Consider the following 25,066-nt stretch of genomic DNA (forward strand, 5'->3'; position numbering starts at 1 on the left):
TCGAAATTTGTTCCCAAAAGTTTGCTGATTTAGCTGCCCAGCTTCGGTCTGCTGCGAACTCAACGTGACACATGTAAAAAAATACAAAAATGAAAAAAAAAAAAAAAAACATTGGCAATTAGTAGTTTGTTTTAAAACAACGATTACTTTCACATACGCTCGCCGAAGCAAGAACTACAGTTTATTTATACACAAATAATTACACGAGGCAACAACTTATGTAAAAAAAATATTTATTCAATGCCAAATGCAACATTTGAAGCATTATACTCTTCAAACTCTCTCCCTGTAAAATGCATACTAAAGTAATAAAAAAAAAAAGGAAGTAATAAAAATACATCTTTAAAACACATGAATGAATATCATGAAACAAAATAGTAAAAACAGCTAATATCACTGGATAACAGATAAAAAAAAAAAGCACATGCAAATATAAAAATACAAATCCTTAAAAAAAATGCATGGTAAAGTACTTGATCCAGACTGCTCACGTTAAGTTCCACAGGGCCTGAAAGCCTACTACATGCCTGTTGGCCATCAAATAGCACAAAAAACATGGCACATTCTGAATGGCAGCTCAATGATATGGGTCACCACACGTCAAAACATCCTTCCAATCGCATGCAAAAAATAGGGGGTAAAAACTGGACCCCTGTTTAAGGCAAGTACCGTGTTGCACCAGCAAGCCGGAAACGGTTGCAGTCAGACTCTACAAAACACCTGGCAACATAAAAAGAACATGAACACAAGAGGAGCTCACTTCAGGCACTCCAGGAACCGTACAAATTCAAAACAAAATTGCAGGTTTTTTTTCTTTTTTGTAAGAAAAAGTAACAACAAATTTTTAACAAATATTTAACCCAGCACCTCGATCCCAAGGTTCTCACACAAACGAGCAACAAATGCAAAACAAACGTCTCAAACAAAAGAACACCCAGAGACACTCATTCTGTATTTGTGGCTTGCTTGTGACAGTTCAAGAAGGTACATTTCTGCCCCACCTGTGACAGTTGAAGAAGGTACATTCAACACAGCTAAAAAGCAGGCATCGAGTATTGCGTGTCTGTTATCCCCCAAACAGGAAGTGGTTTGCTATTAAACGCTATTGCATTACAATGGCCCATTTTTCTTTAAAGCTGTTAAGAAAAATGTGTGTTAGGAAATCCCAGGAAGGTAAATGAGTACTATGGTAGACTTTGTTTGCTGTAACATACCAGCTGTGGCCGTTTTCTGTTGCATAAAACAACCAGCTCAAAACACTGTGAATGCTGGCAAAGAACGGTCTTCAACATGGTGATCACGTCCTTTCTTCTCACACAATGTTTCCGGAAATGCTTGCTGTATGGCACTGGCACTACGGACTTTAACATCTTGCACATCAGATGGGTACTAGCCAATAAAGCTGAGAACACTGGCTACGAGATGAATGCCACCACATGGCTAAGGGGGCTCAAATGTATCCATCTATATATCCTTCCAGTCACTGCCCACATGTTATAGTTAACCAATGTGTAACAAGTGTAACAACGACGTTGAAAGATTAACCGCTGAAATACTTTCTGGAAACTCTAAAACAACTTATATTAGAACAAAAAAAAAAAAAAATCTTGAATTCTATTGTTTAAGAAAGAGTTTACTACTGCAGGACTAAATTCAAAACTGGACCAGGGTTTGAAACCTTTGGTTCGACTAACTATGTCATGGCTTAATGAATTGAAGAAAACGTATTTTCGTGACTGTGGTAAATGAAAGTCTCTCGTCAAATGGCCTTGAGCTTGAGAGAATACCACCACAGGCAATGATAGGGCTGTGGCAAGTGTGACTGGGCTACAACTACGATTGTGGTCACTGCAACACATCAGAGCCCATGTCATTCTCCAAGGATGATGAGGTTCAAAAACAATTCCACGGTGCAACCTCAGTAATTAAGTATTTGCTTTTTTGCCGCATCGCAAAGCTTTGGAACCCTCACTGAGTTATTGAAAGGGGCAATGAGACCATTAAGTAAAGGCAATGCAAGACAAAAGTCGTCGATGTGCTCACCACAAATGTGACGACGTAGGCTGTCTAGTACGCACGACCGGTAAACCTTGAACTACGTCTCAGCTGACAACTGACCCGCAACTTTTTGTTCCGACAAGCCAGCAGCACCGAACAATATTAAAATAAGAAAAAAAAAAGAAAGCCGACTTAAGACAAGAAACAGCTTCGCTGTTGGCACTACTAAATAGGCCATAGGGTCGCCTCCCAACCAGGACACCTCAACAACTCCCCTTGTACTCGCAGCAAGGGTCACTTTCAATATGGCACTACTTCAACACTTACATATACGACACACGTGTGGCAAAGATGTTACCAGACAGGAAGACAACGGGCAAAGCGAAGCGCAGCTTAGAGCCTGGCCCTCCAAACGTGGCTCTTAGGAACCGGAAGGTTGCTCAAGTACCTTGACTTCTTTTATCTCTTTTTGCCAGAGTAACAATTACTAAGCACAGCTTGGTTGCAGTCGATGCTTCATTTGGAAACTGATGCGCAGCCTCGGGTCTTGAACCTCCGCCGTCAAACACTGAAGTTATATGCGCCAAGGAACGAGTTGTCTGTTGCTGCGTTCCTCGACGGTGCCCGGGAACTTGCATGGTTCGTCACGGCACGCAGACGGCGGGGTGGCGATCAGTGGCAGCCACAGGCTTTGACCACCATGTTCTTGTAGCGCTTGAGGATGACGTTAGAGTTGTCGTCGAAGTAGAGTACCATGATGGCCGAGAGGCGCGTCGGGGCGCAGCAGGGCTTGGGCGCCTGCGTGGGGTCCACCAGATGCACCAGGGTCTGGACGATGGCATGGTTGGTCGCGTTGCGGTTCAGCGGGAATGAGCACTCCCCGTGGCAGTAGAAGGCCGCGTAGCCGTCCGGTGCAATGATCCAGTCCTGGAACGAAAAGCGCACGCACTCCCCACTGAATCCCCCAAGAAGCTAGTCCGGAGCGTTCGCATCTCTACAGAGGCTGGACTTCAAGAGAAACTGAGGTGGTACTGTGTTTGAAGAAAAACACAAAAGTTGTCTTCATTCGGCCTTCGAGTTCACGAATTTTGAGATTATTTTTTAATTTGGTGCACAGAGGCTGCCGAAAATAATTTTCGATGTACCACCGAAGCCCCTCCTTCCCGGAGCATGACGTCACACTAGGAGTTACCGGAACCTACACTCTCGCACGTCTTCGGCACCTATAGAAGCTATGCACGCGCACTGTTGCTATTTGTAAAAAAAAGTCAGAAAAAGACGTCACGACTGGCGTCAGTGACGGGGGAATATACCTGGAAAGCTTGCAATTGCATGTGCTGGGCACGCGAGCGACATGCGCTTGGCGGCCGAAAGATCCTTTGATGACGTAACGATTGGTCGGAAGTTTTTCGTGTTTTCTCGCCTTTAGTTACATCTTTGCGGAAAGCACGCATGATATTCAGATTCACGGGATAAAAATACGCCAAAATTTGCCCCTAACTCCTTTTGTTCAAGGGCCTCTTCAGCTTCCCTTTAAGAGCATATTGCAGTAGAATTTCATCTCCGAGAGGAACTTTTTTAGAATCCAGATGGCACTGGGGAGGAGCCTTTCTACTCATCTGCTTATGCGATATAGTGCTATTTACAAATAAAAATAGAGAAAAAGCTTGTCTTTTTGTTCCGAATATCAGCAGACGGCTCGACTCCAAAAGCCGTCTGCTGCTCCGAGTGAGTGACACCCCCCAGGAGCAGCTCGCGGGTTTTATGCAAAACAATGGGAAAATTCTCACCTGCCAACCAAGGTCCCGAAAGCTGACAAACAGGTTGCGCTTTTGGCAGCTGTTTCTGCGCCCGCTCGGCCGCGTGTCTGGGCCATTGAGGTAAAAAAGAGAGGGTGGGGGAAGGGGGAGAATGCATCGTTTAGCAAATCGAAGAAGTTGAAGTGTTGAAACGCAACCGTGAAAAACAAAACACATTGCCGTTCGGATTCCACCGAGCTCATTCGATTTGCCTACGCCACCCCACACCTGGTGCACGCCGCCGTTTTTGATTTATGAGCGCAGCCTGTATTAAAGTGCTTGCTGGAAGTATGCGGGCCTGCACCTTTCTGCACCGGTGTACGGGCTGGTGCAAGTAGATCGAACGAGCCCCCCTGTAAGAGTGTTCTTACGTTCGCAACAAAAATTCGGTCTCTCTTCTTGTTGTCGCTTCGACCGTGAACGGTTCTGAATTGAAAGATTGTGCATTATTCTACTACCTGCCGGTTTGGGTACCAAAGGTAACTGCACCAACGTGCGTTCAGGCGATTGATGCTAAAGCCAATAAACAAGCTACGTATGGGGTGTCGACGCCCCAGACTTCGACTGTCACAGGGCTACCGCCATTTTGTTGCCTAGTGAAGGGCAGGTCCGATTGGCGATGGTTGCGAATGGAATGTGCGACCTATCGAACTTCCCAAGGTGTCGGGAAACCCGGGCGATATGTTGGCTTGCTCTGTCAGCGACCGTTTTAACATTATTAGAGGACGGAAAAGTGTCTCCAGCAATTTCCGACAGACCCTTGCTCTAAGCAACGAGACAACGGAAGTGTTGTCACTTCGGAAAGCGGCCTCTTTATTCGTTTATTCGAATTTACAAAATACTGCAAGCTCCTATTGCGGCCCAAGCGACAGTAGATTTAATGTTTAGACAGAACGAATATGGCTCTAATCACTATTGTGTGGCATGGATCGAGGACCCAAGGTCTAAAACAAACATACTACGTTCCTTCCTCCCACATATACGAGGTGGCACATCAGGTACGGTTGCTACACCGACGACCGTTCGACCGAGCTGACCTTTGCAAATCACGGCAACGTGCAGGCATCTCTCTCGCCGAACGTATTCAATGTAGCCACCTCTCACAGGCTTACACTACTGACGGCACAAAGCAGTCGTTCGGCGCCAAGCTGAACGGCTTGGATGGGACCGACTCTTTGAAACAGTATGTGCCAAATGCAAACTTTTAAGAGAAACTCAAGACGACTGAAAATGCACTAGCTTCACCGTCCCAACGAAGACTGGGGAACATGGAATCTGTTCTGAATGAACCGGGCACATGCTGGGCATATGTGCAACTTTACTTGGCATCGCGAGGGCACACAACTACGACAATACAAAGTGTAAATGTGTCATGTGATGTCTTAGTCATGTGACACCGTGATATCATGTGATTCCGACGTCACGTGAGGTTGTGCGACGTGACAATGTCACATGATGACACAGTCATGTGACATCACAGCTATGTGACCTCTAATGTCACGCGACGTCGTGATGTCATGTGACGCCACACCTTGACACTTGATGTCAGGGCCACATGACATGGTGATGTCACAGTCACGTGACACCATGTGATTCTGACGTCCCAGTCAAGTAAAATGACAATGTCACATGGCGTCAACAGACACATGACCTCATAATATCACGTGATGCCATGGCATGTCACACACTGACATCAGTCACATGACATAGTGACGTCACAGAGGCACGTGACACTGTGTGACGTGATATGTCACATGATGTCACAGTCATGTTACGCCAAAGTTACGTGACCTCACAATGTCACGCGTGATGCCGTGTGACACTCTGGCATCCGTGACGCCGTGCGACACTCTGGCTCAGTCACATGACATAGTGACGTCACAGAGTCACATAACGTCACCATCATTCGTGACGGTTCTTCATAACTGTTTTCCCATAAAATTCGGCTGATAAAACACATTCCGCATTGAAACGATGACGATGAGGATGACAACAACAACTGGGGAGACCCACCGAAATAAGGACGCTCGTCTAGGTCGCTGTAGCTGACGTCGGCGCTGTGCCGCTTGCGCGTTGCCCGTGGCACACGGCTGTGGGCTTGGCCCGAGCTTTTGAGGAATGCCACCATGAACGGCTGCTGGTCGCTCCGCCCTCCAGCACTCACCAGACCCAGGTCGTGTGGGTGCACTTCGTGCCCTGCGAATGGAACGCCACAGGGGCCGGTTCAGGGGCAACTTTTGATTTGCCTCAAAACTTCCTTTATGCACTGGCTATTTTGGATGGGCCATATGTTTAAGTCCCACGGGGCCACGCTAGCCAGAAAAAGGCTTTGTGGTTTCGACACAACAAGCAAGTCTGCATCACTTTGAATATGTTGTCGAAATCACGCACAAAATCAGAAAACTCCATCTTGGGCACCCGAAGCTCAAAATTACTACGCTAATCAGTTTTCTTATCGTTTGGCAACTTCTAGGTTAAAAGCTTTCAGTTTCTATCCAGCGCGACACTGTTAGCACAAACAAGCAATCACTGCTTTTGCCCTGTTCTTTTTTCTGACTTAATAATTGATAAGCTGCCATAAGAACTACTATTGTGACAGAAAGTCCTCATTACAAACAACAGTATTAACCCAACACGCTCATCAAACTCGTGAAGTTTCATGTTCGTCGATACTCTTTCCGAGTAAAATTGATAGAAGTATCAATGTCATGCTCGCGCTAACAGTGTTGTGTAGTGTAGATATAGAGCAACAAACGAAAGTTGCAAGGATTGGCAATCCTGTAAACAAACAAGAATGAAATTATTTAGTAATAGTAAATATGTTCGCTACTTACACTTGAAAATAAGAACAAGCATGCTCTGTCATTTAATTAGTCAATACTATGTGCAAATGATTTTAGTAAATGTGCAACTAAAAATAGCCATCTTCTTATTATGTGACATTACAAAAGTAAGGCACCCTACAACTTCTAGAGCTTCAGTGTTGCTCCCGTGGATACAGAGATCTTTTAGAACAATAACACTCCTTTTCAACGTAAAGTCCTTGTCTACTTCCTTGATGTCCAAACAAGAGAATGGATGCTCAGACGACAAACCTTAGGTTTAGCACTCGCAAGTCCTTTTCCCACCAATGATGGCTGTAGTAATATCGTTCACCTGAACTTGATAAGCCCTGTGGCAGCAGATTCTTCTCAGAACCAGTCTCTGTTCGATAGACAATGCCGAGTTGAAGTAGGATGAATGCTTTTTCGTACAGCATTAAGGGTCAGGGAAACGATGCTCTTACTTTTGCTCAATAGTGTTCAGATCTAATTCTCGACGAAACATGTTTTGGTTTTGTTCTCCGCACAATTAGCGGTCGCAGGAAAAACTGGAGAAAAAAGGGGCAGCATTCACCCTCTCAACTAGCAGACAGAACAAGCAGCCACATGATCCGACGCCGGGTTTACAATAATGATATTAATAGTTTAAAACAGGAAGTTGAAACGGTCATCATTCCGGTGCGGTTTGAGTTCGGGTAGATTTTCATTTTGTTTTGGTTTGGTTCCGATTCAGTGATTAATTCGAAAAAAAGGTTCAGTTATCGGTTCCACCAAGCACGAACTGGCTCAAACCAGTTCTTAAAAAGAGAAGTCCACAGCTCTAAGTCTTAAAAAAAAAAAAAGTGAGTTCAACAGGGTATTATCTGCATCAAAGGGGGAAACTGGCTAGAGGTCGAACTTCTGAACTACTCAAGTGATCGGAATTAAATTTTGTGAGGAGATTTAACTTCAGATATAGGTGCACTGTGCAAACTTTCAGCACCCTAGGACAAATTTACATACCTGCATAAGATGATATGCCACTCTATGTTAGGAAATCTATGATATGCAAATGAAGCTATTAAGTACCATTCTGACTGCTTGAATATAAAGTGGGGGGTACGGGACTTCGGACTATCTAGTTTGTGGGGATTCCTGTGGTCTCCCTTGCCCGATGGCTGCGATAACTGCCGCGGGTTGAATCACTCAGCCTCCTTCGCCGTGAGCTCCGACCTGCTCGTGAGGCGGATGATCCCCTGTCTTGGGGGGCCCTCCTCTCACTCTCTCTGGGAGGGTGGGGGGATTGATTTCCATTTCCCCGCTCGGATGCGGATCACTGCTGACAGGTGAGGAGGTTTCGCCTCTTGTTTTCCCGCTTCCGAGAAAGGGACTCGTCCGGTGACCGCGAAAGAGATAGGACGTGTATCAACGACTTCTCCGATGCTTCCCCCATCTTGGCTCTCCAGAACCCCGCGTCTGGCAAGTAAGGACCTTTTCTTACCTTGCCGGCGCGGGGGGCATTTTGAATGGGGACATCGTAGTTCTTTTAGAAGAGTGTTATAATAAATGTTCTTGGAGTCTGTCCTAACTCTGGTACGTGTGTTTTCTCTTGCGCTATATTCGAGTGAGTGAGACAAGGTGGTCAATCATTGGCACCGACGGAAGTAATTTATCAAACCGACCCGCGGTAATGTAGCCCTTAACGTCGTCTACATTGCCGCGGAGATGGGGGGACCGTGCTACTAGTAGGTTTGACGTCTCCTTTGAGATCGCCGCCGCTGTTGAGATAACCCTTTGGCTACTCTATCGGTACCTAAGTTGGTAGCAAAATCCCACATAAAATGGCGCCCAATGTGAGACCACGGCTTTCTTTATCATAGTCGTGGCTCCTGGCGTCCGTCCCCATGTCCAGCCTTATTTGCCGACATTCTTTGCCTTTGATCGCCCCGTACCACGAGCATCCTGATGGTTGAGCGACTAATGCCGAGTCGGCAACCCACAGTGCCACTCCTTTGAGCGAGCACAGTGTGATTCGTACGCGTGTTCCTGTTTTGAATTGTTGTGCGTCAAGCAACATTCATTGTTGCAGGAGACCCTTTGTTCTCCATGCTTGAAACAAACCCTTCATCTGTGAGTGTTTAGGTTCCTAGTGCACCACCAACAACTTGTCCTGAAGGGAAATGTATATAGAAATTTTGATGATGTTTTTGAGAACCGTGTGAACTTTTATATCCGGCGAGGAGCGAGGCTTGACAGAAAAGAGTAGCGAAGGATCAGCAGTGCAATCTGGGAATGTAAATATTTGTGTTTTCTTTGACTCGGAGTAGTTGCAGACACTCATTTAGAGTCGGACGGTACGTCTGCCAATAGCGTCGATAAGTAGCTGGTACTGACAGGCTCCGGAAGCCGGGCCGCATAACCGTTGGCTTTGAGAAGCAGTTTGCATACTGTTGACGCGAGCGCTGTATTCACTTCTGGTATTGCAGTGGGCACGGAGGGTTTTCTGCGGGAAAGATTTGTATCTGCTTGATGCCAACATACTCCTGCAGCCTGTTGTTGTCCAAGAACGACACTAGTTTTGCGCTCATGGTGGTGACGCTATGCGGTCTGAGGCACACTGTAACAGTATCTGGGTGGACGAGTGACTCTAAGGCTTTCGGGGGTTATGCTGCTGTGAAACTTGGGTGCCATGTAGCCAGAGAGCCTTTTGGCGATATCTGTCGGACTCGCGTGATTCAGCTGGAAGACTGACTCTAAGACCCTCAGCAGTTACATTGCTCTGAAACCTGGCCTTGCCTCAAAAGAAGGGCCCACACCATTGTGAGCCCTTGATTGAGCCGTATCGAGTGCAAGACATGTTTTTCTAGATTCGGTAAGCTATCTAGCTCAAATATTTGGCGAAGCTAGCAAGTTTGAGCGTGCGAGCTGCGGCCCCTTTTGTCTTCCTCCCTGGGGAGCAAAATGGCGGCTATTTTGCGCAAGAACTTGCGTCTTCCCCGCTCACAAACGCGCATGCATGGCGGTTTGTTTCTATCCGCCCCTTCGAAGTCCCCGCATTCATTTACCTCGACTTCAGAAGACAGGCCAGCTACAGACTGTTATCTGTTTTTGGCCACTTATAGTCAACGGACTTTTCCGGTAACTGTAAAACCGGGTATTGTAGGCAGCCTCTGTGTTAGCTGCCTGCGCAAAGGATTGAGAACTCAGCGTTTTTCCTAGAAGCTCTCTCCTCGGTGTCCACATTAAGCTAACTCAATTAGTTTTGCTTGGCATGTGGACGTGTTTCGAACAGAGGGGCCCCCCCTTTTCGCGGCTTCTTCTTCCAGTGTCGAAGCGGGTCACTCTGGCACATGTCCTGTGGCCGCTCGTTGGGTCCGTTTCCCAACTGAGCACCTTCCTGTCACCGTCGACAAACTGGCCACCTTTTTTTGTGGTTTTTGTTTGTTGTTTGCTCCTGCCCGTTTCTGCCACCTTTGCAGCCCGGGGCAGGTGAGCGTCGGTTGCACGCGCCCCCTCGTTTGCCGTGCGCGGCAGTTAATTGCTGAGTGCCATTTTCTTTCGTGTAACGGTTTTTTTTGGGCTGGAGTAAAATTTATTGTTATAAGTTGTATTCATTACAACTTCACCCCCAAGCTCATTGACTCTCCACCGTCGGCCCCAACAAGAAGAAGCAAGAAGTCTTCTTCAATTCCAAGCAGCATCCCGACCACATCTTCCTTGATCTCCCCTCCCGGTTCTTGACGGTCACTTAAAGACCGACGACCAGTTCGCGCTTTCCACTTTTTCCCCGCTTCCCACTCTCCCCCCTTCTACCCTGTCCACCGTTGCCTGTTTCCTCCTCCCCCATGGTGAGGAGGATCTTCTGCCTTGCAGAATCTTGAGTTTGGTCGTCGGCCTTTAACGTGCACCATCGAGGTCCGGAGGGAACAAAAACAACCTGATCTTTACTATTAGGTTGACTGGTTATATAATAAATGGAAGCAGTGTTTGACTGATGGAACACGTAACTACTGCAGTGCAATGGGAAATCGTACACAAGACAAAGGTGTGTTACGACTAGCGGGTGCTTTTGCTTTTCGAAACTTTCTGCAAGGCTGCTGCAAGCCTCGCTTTACCTTCGGCTTAGAGCACTGCACGGGCCGAAATATCTAAGCCCGGCCCAACCCAGGTCAGTAGAGGCACGGTCCGGGCCCGGCCCGAGCCCGATAGAATCAGGCCCGGCCCATACCCGGCGCTGAATTTTTAGACAGAAGCTTGAGCCCGGCCCCAGCCCGAAGACTTTTTTTTAAAATGTAAGCCTAAGCTTGGCCCGAGCCCGAAAAATATTTTGAGATGTAAGCCTGGGCCCGGCCTGAGCCCAACAGATTATATGCATGAGCCCGAAAAAGTTTGCAGGCTTTAACCTAAAAACTGTCTAAGCATAAAGCCAGCATATTTGATTTAAATTTTTTTAAAACTTAAACAGAGTTTTTTTTACATGATAAATATCCCGACTAGGACGATGCATTTTCGAGAATATGAGCGAAATATGCATTTCATAAGTGATTTTGACAAAGAAAAAAAAAGTGGGCAATATTTTTTTTATGCATTTCTTGAAGAGATATTGGACTTTTCGTTGTTCAGTTTGTTTCAGGGATAACTTTCCTGTCTTCATGTTTTTGTGAAGAAACAATCACAATCATGCTAGTGCATCTTCAAAAAGCTGTACAAGCATAAAATTATCTATGATAGCTTATCTTTGGTGGCATAGTAAGGCCCCCTGCACAAAATGCCAAGTCACGCTCGCGTCTTTTTCTTTTTTTAAAAAAGCAGAGGAAAAAGACATTTATGTTGTACCCTGTAACTGGAGTGCCCTCGTTTTCTTGACAGCACTTTCCCACTATGCTAAAGGAATAAACGTTTCCTTTTATCCACGTGAAAACTTTCCAAATAACAGACGTCCTTTTTTTTTTTTTTTTTTTTTGCGGTGTTGTAGTGATTTTGCATTTCACTTGTTTGTTTTCATTGAACCTAAAAGATCAATGAGATCAATTTTTGTTATCAAAAATTTAGAATTTGCGGCACACGACTGTCCAGCCAAGGCCCGAGCCCAGCCCACAAGCCGGGCCGGGCTCGGGCCGGCCTGGGCCCGTGCAGTGCTCTACTTCGGCTAGTAATGAATGTTTACTTTTAATGTCTCCAAAAAGACATTGAGACATTCGACAAATGTACAGTGCTGTAGGCGTTGCCGAGCAATTCTAGAAAACTGCCTGCCCCCGTTTTACTAGTTCCCAGTGTGCCAGATTTTCATAAAAAGTAAGCAAACGTAAAACAAAAAATTGCAAGCGTCTCGGCTGCTGCCTTTGTTGCGCAATCGTGTTCGCATGCACATGAGGGCAACTTTGGCAGGCTTACAGTTGCACGTGCTTCGTCACATGAGCGGAGACGGCTGTTCGATCCAAACCGAAACCATGCCACTCCGTTCCGTCGCCAACTGGTTACCAAAATTATATGCAAAATTTAACCGTCCAGCATACGACAAAAAACAGTTTGGTGGCATGTGCTTGCTAGGTCGGCAGGCGAGGTACAAGCTAAACACACAGAAGAAAAAAAACACCTGAGCGCACCGATGCAAGACACTGCAAGTTAGGGTCAAAAACTTTGTGGAGCGCTTTGTGCAACGACTGAACATGAGACAAACACGTGCGCTGTGCGGGTTCAGCGTGCAGATATTGCCTTCTTTGCTTTAGCTCACTTCTCTTCAACAACTTTCTTTCATTGCCGATTCTTCACGTACCGGGTCCCTCTCAAAAGGAAGCCCACCAAAAGAAACATAGGTAGTCAATACTTCGACATAGCAGTCTTTGAGTTAAAAGGAATTTTTGTAGTAGCATTCGATTTAAACAAGAACAGGAATGTTGATGAACATGCGGCAGTCTTTACGTTTCAGTTTAAAAAGCGCTGTATCCGCAGCGACGTGGGGATGGCAACACCCGACGTCGAGCGACCACTTTGAGTGGCAGGCGGGGCCCAAAAATAGTTTTCCCACGGCTGTTGCTTTCAGGAGCGAGTGCTTCAGCTCACAAAGTAACTCCCACCACGCAAAAACTTGATTTCGTTTCGCAGCATGACGGCATGGCTGGTACCTGGCACGCTAGCGTTGCAGCGACCGCACAAAGCCACATCTATCGTTGAAACTTTTTAAGAAAGACGCGAGACGGGACCCACGGGATGAGGAGAGTGCGAAACGAGAGAAGGCAGGAAAAGCCATGCAAGACAGGATGGACGATTGATGCAGGATACTTTGTGTTAGGCGGCCGCTTGTGCCACCTAGCTCATGCTACTCGATTACGGTACTCAGTTTAGTTTCGGTTTAGAAAGGCGACCGAAATTGGTCCTTTGGCGCAGGCTCTGCAGAGACTAGCCATATTTTGGCAAAATGTAGCAAGATGTAGCAGGGTTGGCAGTTTGGCGCAATTGGCGCTGCAATAATATCACTGCAAAGGTTCACAAAAGCACAGTTAACGTATTGCCTACTCCACACCTTGCCATAACTGCTGGTTGTACTGCACTGTACGATGGTAACTGGAAACTGGACGACCGAATGGCCTCCATTTGCAATCTATGGCCTCATTGCATTCTCGCGCGTGTGCAGACATTTGCTGAACCTTCGCCAAAAGTTCGGCATGTGCCGAACTTTGCCGAATATGAAGTTCGGCAGATTCGGTCCATTACTAGTTTTACAGCGCAGCTCTTAGGCGCCTGTTTACAACTTGAGCAGCATCACCGTCAACGTAAGCGCACTTCGCATTATGGGGCATTTCCCATAAGGACGTCACACAAGACGTCATGTGTGACATTACGAAGGTCACAAGTAGAGCCCTGCATATCCGCAAATTATCTGCGAATATCCGCAGATATCCACAGTAAACTGGCAGATTCGGATAAAAATTAATCAGATTTGGCGGATTGCCGATCAGATGCGGATGCCAGGGGCTGCGGATGCGGATCGAATATCCGCGGGTCCAGGTCTGTTTTTGCCGAGGCGACCTACAAACGTGTGCGACCGTACAGTGTAGAGTGAATGAGGGAGTGATACTATGAAGTGTATGAGCGAATGTATTGCGGAGGAAAAATACTGTTAGATTAAAGGTGCCAATCGGGGAGAAAATTGTTCTTTATGCCAATAACGATTGCTTTAAAACGTTCTATCTCGCCAAAAATACTGTCCCTAGAAAAAGTAAAGAATGCAGGAGCATCAGTCGTCCCAGGGAAGCGTGTTCTTCTTTGGCAGGGAAAGAGCAGAAAACATTCTTTGGGCAAAGAAAACTAAAACGTACAAGCCACAAGGAAGTAGAAGAAACCTGCAAGTGGCTTCTTCACCTACAAGTATATATTGAGCAGACTGAATTCAATCCTCTGAAACGGTGGAACTTGCGCCAGCATGAGTTTCCGTACCTCATTCTTGTGGCACAGATTGTGCATACTATCCCAGCATCATGTGCACCAACGAAGAAAGACTTCTCACTAGCGAGTATTAATTTAAGAGAGGAGAACCAGTCTGAATCCGTCTGAGTTGACAATATTCTGTTTCCTCTACACAACAACCTCGACAAGTGAAATGTTGCGTGTGTGTGCGTTTTATTTTTGTCGACAGTTGGCACCGAGTTATTTTTAAGTATACAATTCCGAGCATGCAGTTGAGGGTTCAAGTTTAAAACTGAAACTGATAGGAGGTGTTGCCATTATTCAATATTGCGATATTTTCCCAGTAGTGTACTCGCGCCTTACCACATATATACAAGTATACTTTTCTGTGCTGAGTGAGTGCCTTTTCTCTCCAACTTTTTTATTGTTTGGCCAAAAAGATAATACAATGTTATTAGTCTGTCCTTTGACAATGTTCATGTTTCTAAAATATGCGTCTGCTTGAAGTGGGTTCTACAAAGCAAAAAGGAAAACAAATTTGAATTATCTTCTTTATGAACGCATATACTGGACAGAGCGTCAGTGTCACGGACTCCCAAGAAGATCTAATAACTGCGACCATCTTTCGAGCGATGCAAAGTGTCCCTGGGAGGATGATAATTTATTTTATAAATATGATCAAACAGAATACGATAAAATGACTCACCGTATTCTTAGACGAAGAGTTCTTTGTACAAAGGTAACCAGACAACTTATAGAATACCATCCAGACTTTTTTTTTTTTAAGGTTTATTAATGCTTGATTTTATTATGTAAAATGAATGCACGGATTGAGTCGGATACATTTCCGAATTCTGCGGATGCAGTTCAGATACAGATACAAATATTTAAGAACATTGCAGATGCGGATCGGATGTGGATACGAAGTCTGCAAATGCGGATCGGATGATCAAATTGTTACCCGTGCAGGGCTCTAGTCAGAAGTGAGGTCACTTAACGGGAAAATTTCTCCGCTAAATTTCCCCAAAACGTTTGCCAAAAAAATGTTTCCGCTAAATTTGACAGAAGAATTTGCCCGACAAATTTAGCAGGCAAATTTTCCTGTTAAGTTCAGTGGAAAAATTCCCCACTAAATTTAGCGGAAACAACCGCATGGCATCCATTTGCAATCCATGGCCCCGTCGCGTTCTTACGCGTGCGCAGAAATTTGCCGAATTTTCGCCAAAGTGTTTGGCACATGCCGAATCAAAGTTTGGCACATGTCAAACTTTGCCGAATTTTAAGTTTGACAGATTCAGTCCATCACTAATTATTATTGAGCTGTCTCCGCGTCGCCACCATTTGTTTAGTCAAAACTGTGCCACTGATGCCACCGTCATAAATATTTAACTGACTTTGTGTTGCCACCCAGAAGGCGGCGCGGCTCACAGTACATTACGCCGAACCGTTTTCCAATGAACCCGTAACCGCCCCATGAAATTACAATTCCATTCGGGTTCAATATTAAATGCTTGATTTTGGCTACAGCTTAGTTCCAGTTCAGTCAAAAATAATGTTTTTATTGCTGCTCTGGGCTTTGGTTCGGTTCAACACCCTGGTTTATAAACATGTCGCCATCCATAAGCGTCAATTTGTCTCGCCAAAGCACTCCCATGCTTGTACACTGCGGGACACTGCTAGCATGAAAAGGCACTTGTTTTTTTCGTTTATCTCTCAGCCTCAAAGGACTGCACCCAAAACTACTAGTGTGGCAGAAAGTGCTGATTTTATAACACTAACCTAAGGGATTAAATTTGGTGCACAGCAATACCCTTTCGAGGTCAAATGGGAAAAAACAATAATGTGGTGTTTTTGCAAACAGCGTTGTGCAGTATACATGAGGACGTGTGTAAGACAATACTAAACAGAAGGAACATTATGAAGACACCGAATATACCCAAACTATCCCCACTCTACAACCCTATGCTGTTTTTGCTCTTGAGCACTAACTTAGTCCTGTATCAATGTAGAACATTATTTCAGGACACTACAATGATGAGACATGAGCCTTAACCCAAATATCCACTTAGGATAGATTGCACCCTAGTTCAAGTCTAGCACTGATGCTAATCCCGTGTCCGATCTAATGGTCCCATTCGGTTGACATAATCGAGGGGTGATCGCCAGAAAAGTTTACGACCTCAATCACCCCAGCTACGTCAACAAGCTTTGTGCAAACGACATGGAAGGAAATAGACCATTTCTATTCTTTTAATTAGAGGCGACGAAGACCCTAGCTCAGTAGAGTCGCATGTTAGTATACTTGTGTCAGTATGCTTATATAAAGTGCATCAAATTCTAAAAAATAATTTCATGGTCCCTTTAATAACCATACAATAAAAAAATAATTTTTTTTTTAGAACTTGCACTGCAAATTATTTTGGGAATGACTTTCACACAGTTGGAGTTGCCAAATAAACTGGATGCACAGCAAGAAAGCATGATGCCCTCTATCTAGCCACAGAATTTTGAGCCCAAATGTTATGGCACTTCACTCAAAAAGGTTCATTCCCTCTAATCTTGTAATGACTTTAGAAGCACTGGAAGAGCAAAGCCGGCACTGAGTGCCATAATAAGACACCCAAAGAGACAATATATCAAAGTGCAGAGAGAGAGAAAAAAAAAGTGTGTTCTGAAAAGAAGTCTTCACCTGTTTTGTCACAATGAATCTGCAGAAGCAATCCCATATTCTCTCGGGGAAATGCAATCCACGTAATGAGCGGTTCTGTGACGTTGAATGTCAGCCACCCGTGGCTCTTGTCATCGATTGTCAGATTGTCCACGGGTTCGAGAATGATGTCTCTGCAACGAAAGACAAAATTTAAATGTTAAAAGAGTTAAAAATGAGGCTGGAAAAAAAAATACTCTCATCACAAACCCCCCACAGGTAACTTCACAGTGTCGGCTGAGGTTTCAGCTGACATGTAACATCGATAAAAAAAACACTATTAGTTTTTAAAGTTTGCTTGGTAAAAACAAACTCATTGCAACACCGTCCAAACAAATGCCAAAAGGGGGGAGGTCCTTTGCCTTTAAGACTACAGCAGCCTTCAACATTTGGTGTTGCGACAATAAGGAGCAAATTCCCAAATAAACTTTAAACTATCTGCAACATAAATTTAAAAAATTGCTCTCCCTTACACCAACATAGACCAACACGCGGCTCTAACGTCATGCCACCGAGGTGGCACCACCATCAGCATAGTGTACCTACAGACACTGTATCTCCTGCGGAGCCAACTTTTGCCCAGGCACAGTGCCCGCACCAGGTGTGAACAAACAGGAGCTCATCTGTAAGCAGTGCATCGGCCCAAACTACAAGAGTACCGATGCATTTGGTTAAAAGAACGAGAAAGAGCTCAACCATTTCTCTAAAATATTTCAATAAACAAAAAAACTAGTCTCAAGATTAAGAAAACAAAAAAAAGAGAAAAAAAAAAATGACTTCCACTTGAAGTGTTACGTCGTTGCCTGCCTCGATCCTGGCAGGGCGGCCGAGGTAGAGACTGCAAACGCCCGTTTTGCCGTAAAGCGCTCTCCAGCTTGAAGGTTTGCGCAAGCGCCGGCGGCAAGAAGTTAAAATGCCACCACAACGTTGATGCTCGGTCATACTTTGTGCCCCACCTTCTACGATTCACCGCCAGAGTCATGACATCCGACGGCATGATGGACCGGCTAGTGCGTGTCGTCTGTTGCCACCTGGGGACCTCTTTCGACGGGTGGACGGCATGCAGAGTGCAAGTTCATCTGCTTCTCGCGGAAGAGTCGCGGTGACATCAAAACGACGCCGAGCTCCAATTGGCTTTGATCGAAAGGCTAGTGGGTATGGCCTGAGTGCTAGATGCCTCAAGGTCTACCCACTATACTTTTTTTCCAATTAGCCAATAAGAGCTTTGCATTCTGACAAACCCCTGTGTGAAAAGCAGACGCACCTACGCTGCGTAGGCGGAGTGCAAGTTCGTCTGCTTTTTCTGCGGGGGTTGTTGCAACGCCAGAACGCCGAGCTCTGGTTGGGTGGATAGAGGGTAGACCCAATCAGAACACGGAGCTCTGATTGGGAAGCATAGTAGGTAAACCTCAAGGCCGCTTGCTTTGAGGTCTATGTACTATCCTTTAATTATAGCCAATCAGAGATCGGCGTTCTGACGTCACCATAACCCTTGCAAAAGAAGCAGACAAACTTGTGCTTCGCATGGGATGCCGGATGCACCGGTCAGAGACGCGCATCAGCCGCCGTAGCTTTGTCGGAAGCGTCGCAGGCTCGGGAATTTGTGGCACCTTGCTTACAAATCTCGGCCGAGAAAAAAAAGTCAGATGGCACCTACTCGATCTTGCTGCCGTGCCTGAGCACGTTGATCTGCAGGTTGCAGGAGTGGCCGACAGACGAGCTCCCCGCCTGGGCGTCCCTGTACAGGTTCAGCTCCGCCTTGATAATCCTCTCTTGCGGCGACACCTCGCTCACGTCGAACCAGAACCTCCTCTCGTTGTCGTGCCGTAGGTGCGGTGAATGGTGGTGCGCTGGAAGGTACAAAAAATTATGCTTGATTCCTCTCAATCCTACTAATAAATTCAGTGTACACAGAATGCATATTTGCGGCGTTCTTCACAATCTGCAGCAGACGTCGAAGTTTTTTTGTTTTTTGGTTTTTTGGTTACGACGCATTATTTTATTCCAAGCTCTGTCCTCCTTTTCATGTGATAATAAGCACATTTTGAATTTCTTGTTTTTTCCTATAAACCAGTGGTTCTCAAATGGGGGTTTACAGAGCCTTTGGGGTCCCCAAGGCCTTAGACCGTCGGTAAGCTGAGCAGTAAAACTTCTCTTTTTAATTGATACTGGTTAACCCTCAAAGCTAAATAGAACCAACCATGTACGGTGAGTGAGGATTGATTATTCTCCATTTCAGAGCTTCAAAGTTGGTTTGCATGCATCTAGTTTTCTTCACTTACACTTTTTTTATCGTAATTGTCCATTACCCTCTCCTCCCTTCCAGTTTATGGGATCAACCATCACTTCTGTTGATCCAGAAGAGGTCCCCGAAAGATTAGTGGTTGAGAACCACTGCCATGAACTGTTTGAATGCGAACGCCGGCATCCAGCAAATGGCGTTCGTGTTTGAAGAGTTGACGAAGGCCACCGTGGTAGGGACAGTCATCCAGCTTTGCATCCACCCACCGATTGGCACGGTTGTAGAATGTCGAGCTCACAATCAAAAGGCCATCAGTTCGATTCACGTCGAGGCACGTTTAGGATTTTGCTCTTTCTCCTCATTTTTTCACTTTTTGTAAAGATTCTCCCCGGAAGTATGTTGTTACACATTTCATAACTTTTCTTGGGGATCTCAGCCCTTCAGCCCGTTCTGCGCTGAAACTAATAAAACACTCAGCCGCTTTCTCATCGTGACAACAGCCGATCGGCACAGAAATTGATTCCAGGTGCGCAAAACTCTGAAGAGCTCTCCCGAATTTGGCACATTTTTCAGGCCCAGTATTGGTGCACGAGCGCAGCCAGGGGATGAATGTATGCTACCAGGGCAGAAACACTAAACACAATTTGGCAACTATGTGGAACTTATGCCATTCACCCGAGCACACAAAAAATCCAGCCAAAAAAATTCAGCTCAAAGCAACAAAACAAACATTGGATATGAAAGGGCACTGACACTCCAAAGGTCGTATTTATTTTTATTGTCTAAAACGATGCAAGTTGCAGTCATAGACACGCAAAAAAAAAAAGCATCGCAAAAAAAACATTTCCCGCGCGCGCCTTTTTATTTTTGGCGTTTGATTCTCCCGCCTCTCGCCTCCTCGCTTCTTTTGATTTGCGACGTCAAGAATCATGAAATTTAGAAGCTTTGTAGGCGACATCTTTATAACATTTAATAACGGCAATCCTAAAACATGTTTTTTAACGCAATTGCGAACGCACTACGGCCCTTCTTTTTGAAATACCAAAAGTCGGGAGTTCGTTGTGGTGCCGTCTCCGGGATTTGTATCCTCCAACGGAAAACAGGCGACACCGCTCAAAACTGGTCCGCCGCAATGCCGGCGCTCGCTCCTTTCCTCCTCGCTTTGGATTGCCATGGCAACAGCAGGGAGTGGTGAAAGAAAGTGGACTCTCAGGACTCCGCAATATTTGACGTCAAGGCACTGGAGCCGCTCGCGCGGGAACTTCGAATTCGGCATTTGGAAATTGTTTTTTTACTTCACAAATACTGAATTCCGAAATTTCAAATTTTGAGGGTAATGTCCCGGCATCGTTTTCAATCGTTTCGGATAATAAAAAAAAATATGATTTTAATGTGTCAGTGCCCCTTTAATCTCATCCCTACAAAAAAAGAAAGGTAACATGTAGCGGAATGTTTTAAAACAAAGTGCTGGCAATTTGCTGCTGGACTGAACCCTATGTCACAAAACATGTCCATAATGACACATTTTAGCTGTTTTCTCTTTGAAGCGGTGTGTTACCATGCAATCGCACCCAAAAAGTCTGTCTTTATCGGCCACACAAAACTAGAATGGAAACACTCCAAATGGTTGACCCCCTCATGCATGAATTATGACTATATCTAAAAAAAAGAATACTAAGTTGGGACGTTTATTTGAAACACATGCTAACTAAATAAAGTACTTTTTAACCTAAAATTATGATTTGCTAAAGCAGAACTGACACACACTCATTTGAGGACAACATGCATTCCAGTGGTCAAGTGATCTCATTTTTGGTGTTATAGAGTAATTTTTTTTAAATCAAAATGATTAGTGTATTTATGGTAGAACAGATTAGCACCACTTTATTTTTGTATTACACTACTAAACAAAATCCTGCAGCACTGGAGAATGAATGTGAATGTCTCATGATGCATGAAACCCTTCAAAACACATGGGGCAAAGTGGGACATCGCAACGCCCAGCACAGCATCGCAACGCTCAGCACGCTGCGACAGCACTGTGCTTGACATGAGCTGCGCTGCCGACGTCAAGGCTGTCTCCAAGTCGTCAGCTATGTCTAAAATTGCGTCAATTTCTTCCCTTGTGAGGGAAAACTTCCGTCTAGACTTTTTCATTCCACCGAAGATAATCCAGAGTAATACACAATTCAGAAGCGTACAAAGTCAATCTGTTTTGCGGGCAGAAGTCGAAAGTGAGTAAAGCCAAATGAGAGTAGTGTTGTAGCATGGTGTCCCCATTTGAGGACAGATACAGTGAGCATCAACAGAATGGAGAAAAATAATTTCTAAATTTTGACTGCTAATAATTCATTTACAGCTAAAAAAAATCTTAAATTTATTTCTGTTTCAATGTTCGGGCTCGTAAAAACAATTATTTACTTTGACGAACTGCTGCTTGGCGTGGGACGCCTTTTTTGTGGATCGTTGGGGCGCAGTCACGTGACAACGGGGATCCTGTGACCACATACATGCCTCTTTGCCCCCTCCTCTCCCTTACGGCTGAAAGTTCCTGTTTTTATTTTGATCATGTTTGTCCTCCTCTCCGGCGTTTCTCCCTCTCTGCTTTGCTCCCGTCGAAGCAGCCGTTTCATGGTTTCATTCTGTTCAGTTTCTGGTGGTGGTGTCAGTACCATGTTGACAATGTCACTTGTTGCATGCCTAAGAAGTTTCGGTCCTAGTTGGCAGTGGAAATGCCTTATTCAGCGTGTATGTGGGACTGGCTCGACAGTTGATACTTTCAGACGTGACGCGCCCGGCGGTGATGTTCTGAGCTCTTCCACATCATATCAGCACACGTCTCACTTAAAATTTTGAATCTACAACAAAGGCGAGCTGGATATTCCTCTGTCTTGCCTGTACTTAACAAATGTAAGTGTGTACACTTCGTAACACAGGAATTTGGCACGCTTTTCATGCCTCCATATTCTGCTAGTGAGTCTTCGTATGGTTACATTCTCGCTTTGCATCTGGCTCTCGCCTCGTTACTAACCAAGTTTCGTGAGTTTGTTGTTTAGTTTAGATTTTCTTTTCAGTTTGTGTATAACGAGTGGGTTAAATACAAAACGATTGGGATGTTAAATAAAAGGTGCATGCAAACATTGCCTCCTTGATGTTTCTCGACCGGTGCAAACGAACAAAGATTCTGGTGCAGTTTTTACAGGATACACATATTTTCCAACCAACTGCAAATTTCATGACACGGGATTCAGCTCCTTCGTCTATATAAAGACAGGAAGTAAATTATGAAAAGCAACCGTGCCATTTTCTGTAATGTTGGGCACAACCAAGCAAATGCTACGTGCGGCCTGATAGCTGATGGACTTTGAGAAGTTTTTTTTCATTCCACATCACATAAAAGGTCATAAAAATGCAGTCAACTGCACATTTGGTTTGTAAAGTGTGTGTTTAACCGCAACGGCAGAGAGGAGGTCAAACACAATCAAAATAAAAAGAGGAACTTTGGGCTGGCGGGGAAGGGGGGGGGGGGGGGGGGGAGAAAGAAAGGGGGCGAGGCAGCATGTAGGTGGTCACGTGCTCCCTGTTGTCACGTGACTGTGCCCTGACGACCTGCAAAAAAGGCGTCCCGCTTGGCGTTGCTCGGGAAGGAGGCAAAGTAGTATAAGCCTCCTGCTTTGCCCAGGAGGCGCTGCGGAAAAACCAGCTTGTAGCACCCCAATGATTTTTTTTTTTTATCAGTATTGGGTAGCACAAACTTCCGCATTGGAATTTGTCCCGCATTAAAACATTAGCCGGCAATATGAATTCTCCCCTTGCAGTTGTTTTACGGCACGGAATCAAGCCAATTTCTAACGTGGAAAGCTTCTTTCGTTCCTCAAAAGACGTTCCTCAACTCTTCACAAAGGAAAGAAACTCAGCAATGCATGCTACTGCAAGCTGCGTCTCAGTAGAAAAGAAGCTGCAACTTTGGTGTAGGCGCACTGCCACTCGCAAAAACAGCAAGCTTTCTATGATGTCGAGCTTGAGGTGAGCATTACGAGATAATGCACCTTGTAAGCAAAAACTCCTATACTGAAATCCCTCCGTACAGCCAACGCAATCAGTTGATTGGTGACCAACCTCAAAAATGTGTGGAAGCAGACGCATGCGATTGAGCGGCGACCGGCCGTCTGTCGACTGAGCAGATCCTACCTACTGCATGCAGCTTCTCAAGCTTTTGCAGCTTTTCTTGCACATTTACGTTAAAAGCTTGACGCAACATGAGATCAGTAGTAGGAGCTCCGCCTTCAGCACATGCTTCTTGCCCTTTATAGTGGGTTGGTGTGCATGCACGCTTGTCTTTTCAAAGGAGAGCTCCCGCTAGAGACTGCGCTCTTACTGCTGATCTCATGTTGCAAAGGATGTAGTTCAATCGAATCGCTCCACTGGTTCAACAGTATAGCGTGTTCCTCTTCGTAAAATTCGCATGACACACATTTTGATGCATGACACGGCCGCTTGATCGTGTGGCCGTGCTTAGCAGAACAACATGGAGGGCGACAAAAATAACTGTCTCGCTTACTCAGTGCGCTGGGCGGCTAGTATCGACTTGATATGGTTTCTATGGGAATCTGCAGACGTTTAATCCGGGGTTCTTCCTATTCTTAACAATTGATGACGCAACAGTACCGTCCATGGCGACGTTTCAAACGCATTGGGGCCGCCTGCTCCCAGTTTCAACATGCTTGGGCGAAGGAAAAATTACTAGCTTGCAGCGAGCTCGGGTCCCTGGGGTAACGTTGTGCAGTGACCACTACAAGTGACACATTTTAAGTCGTTACCATGCAAACACACAAGTAAATCAAGTATAAACCGCATGTAACCAATTTGGTGAGCGACGAGACAAGCGACGGCGACCCTCTTCATGGTTGCTAGGTGAGTCGCACGACGAGGCAAACCACATGAAAACAACGGGAGCAAGCAACCAAGGCGATGAGTGACGTTTTCTAGAAATCCAGAAACCGAGCGACATGACGAGCGACAGTGAGAAATCCCCATCGCTCGTCACTGACTCGGGTTGCTAGTCTCGTCGCTCTCTAAATTGCTTACATGCGGTTCAACCGTAACAGCTGCGTGCAGTGGTAAACAGCCACCCGAACAGGTTATTGTGCGGGGCTGCGGGATTTGTACTACTCAGACACTCTACCGCCCCCCACTGGAGGGCGCCATGATATGTTCAAAGCTTCAGAGTAGGAGGCCTGTGCCACCTTGGTGACAGCTGGCAAGTGCTGCCATCTATCGGCAATCTAAAAAAGCTTTATCTCTCCTCACTGGAGGTCACCATGCCGCAAAGTATGGTGTGAGACCGTTTGCTGTTGGAGGCCTGTGCCACCTTGGTGACAGCTGGCAAGTGCTGCCATCTATCGGCAATCTAAAAAAGCTTTATCTCTCCTCACTGGAGGTCACCATGCCGCAAAGTATGGTGTGAGACCGTTTGCTGTTGCGTAAAAAGATTAAAGAAAAAAAGATATGTTGTCACATGTGCACGAGATGCATGAGAAGGTTAAACAAGAGTCCGGCTTAAATGACTTGACAGCTTAGAGAGACGCCCTGCCGTGCTCATGCTGAACGAATTAAAATGAAAAGTATTGAAGAGCGGCCAGTGACCCTCTTCAAAGCGACGTTGGTGAAAAGCGAGCGCACTCACCGTGGTTCAGAAAGCTCATGATTACATCCGAATCGTTGATGACCCGAAGGCTCTGGTTGTTGGTTAGGAATTCGTTGTGCGCCTTGGACGCGTCTAGCTTGATCTCCCCGTCGTCCTCGTCTTTGAACGAGTTGTACAGGTCGAGCAGATAGCGGGGAGCCGAGTACTTGCGTTCGTGTAGCTTGGGTTTTGGTCTTTGGTTGAAGCCGAGCAGGTTGAGGATTTCCTGCTGCATTTCCCGCTTCTCGGACTTGGGCAGTGTACGGTAGATGATCGTTTGGTCCATGCCATTGTCCGCGTAGTAGCCGGCCAAGCAAATTTGCAATGATATAACGATAAGAGTTATGCAAAACAATGTCCAAGTTTTCAAACGCAACCAACTCATTTTTGTTTTGTTTTGGACAAGCGGAGCAGTGTGGTTGGATT

At 45.6% G+C, this 25,066-nt stretch overlaps 1 protein-coding gene across 1 annotated transcript; it reads right to left on the bottom strand.

The window, feature by feature from the left end:
* Positions 1-213: 213 nt before the first annotated feature.
* On the bottom strand, positions 214-25,048 carry LOC8031831 (bone morphogenetic protein 7). Its single transcript, XM_029969472.4, has 6 exons — positions 24,641-25,048; positions 18,370-18,562; positions 16,695-16,846; positions 5,811-5,993; positions 3,789-3,865; positions 214-2,925 (listed from the first exon to the last, which is right to left on the bottom strand). Exons 1-6 carry the CDS (start codon positions 25,023-25,025, stop codon positions 2,671-2,673), a joined length of 1,245 nt encoding a protein of 414 aa, XP_029825332.1. The 5' UTR covers positions 25,026-25,048; the 3' UTR covers positions 214-2,670.
* Between the last annotated feature and the right edge of the window lie 18 nt (positions 25,049-25,066).

The sequence above is a fragment of the Ixodes scapularis genome, unplaced genomic scaffold (genome assembly GCF_016920785.2).
Source record: "Ixodes scapularis isolate PalLabHiFi unplaced genomic scaffold, ASM1692078v2 PGA_scaffold7__128_contigs__length_106722199, whole genome shotgun sequence".
Classification (NCBI taxonomy): domain Eukaryota; kingdom Metazoa; phylum Arthropoda; class Arachnida; order Ixodida; family Ixodidae; genus Ixodes; species Ixodes scapularis.

Excerpts from the sequence above, each read along its gene's own strand:
- LOC8031831 (XM_029969472.4), bottom strand. The coding sequence starts at position 25,025 with ATGAGTTGGTTGCGTTTGAAAACTTGGACATTGTTTTGCATAACTCTT. Across the intron at positions 18,563-24,640 it reads CATGAGCTTTCTGAACCACG|CGCACCACCATTCACCGCAC; the intron begins GTGAGTGCGCTC and ends TGTACCTTCCAG. Across the intron at positions 2,926-3,788 it reads TTCGGGACCTTGGTTGGCAG|GACTGGATCATTGCACCGGA; the intron begins GTGAGAATTTTC and ends TTTTCGTTCCAG.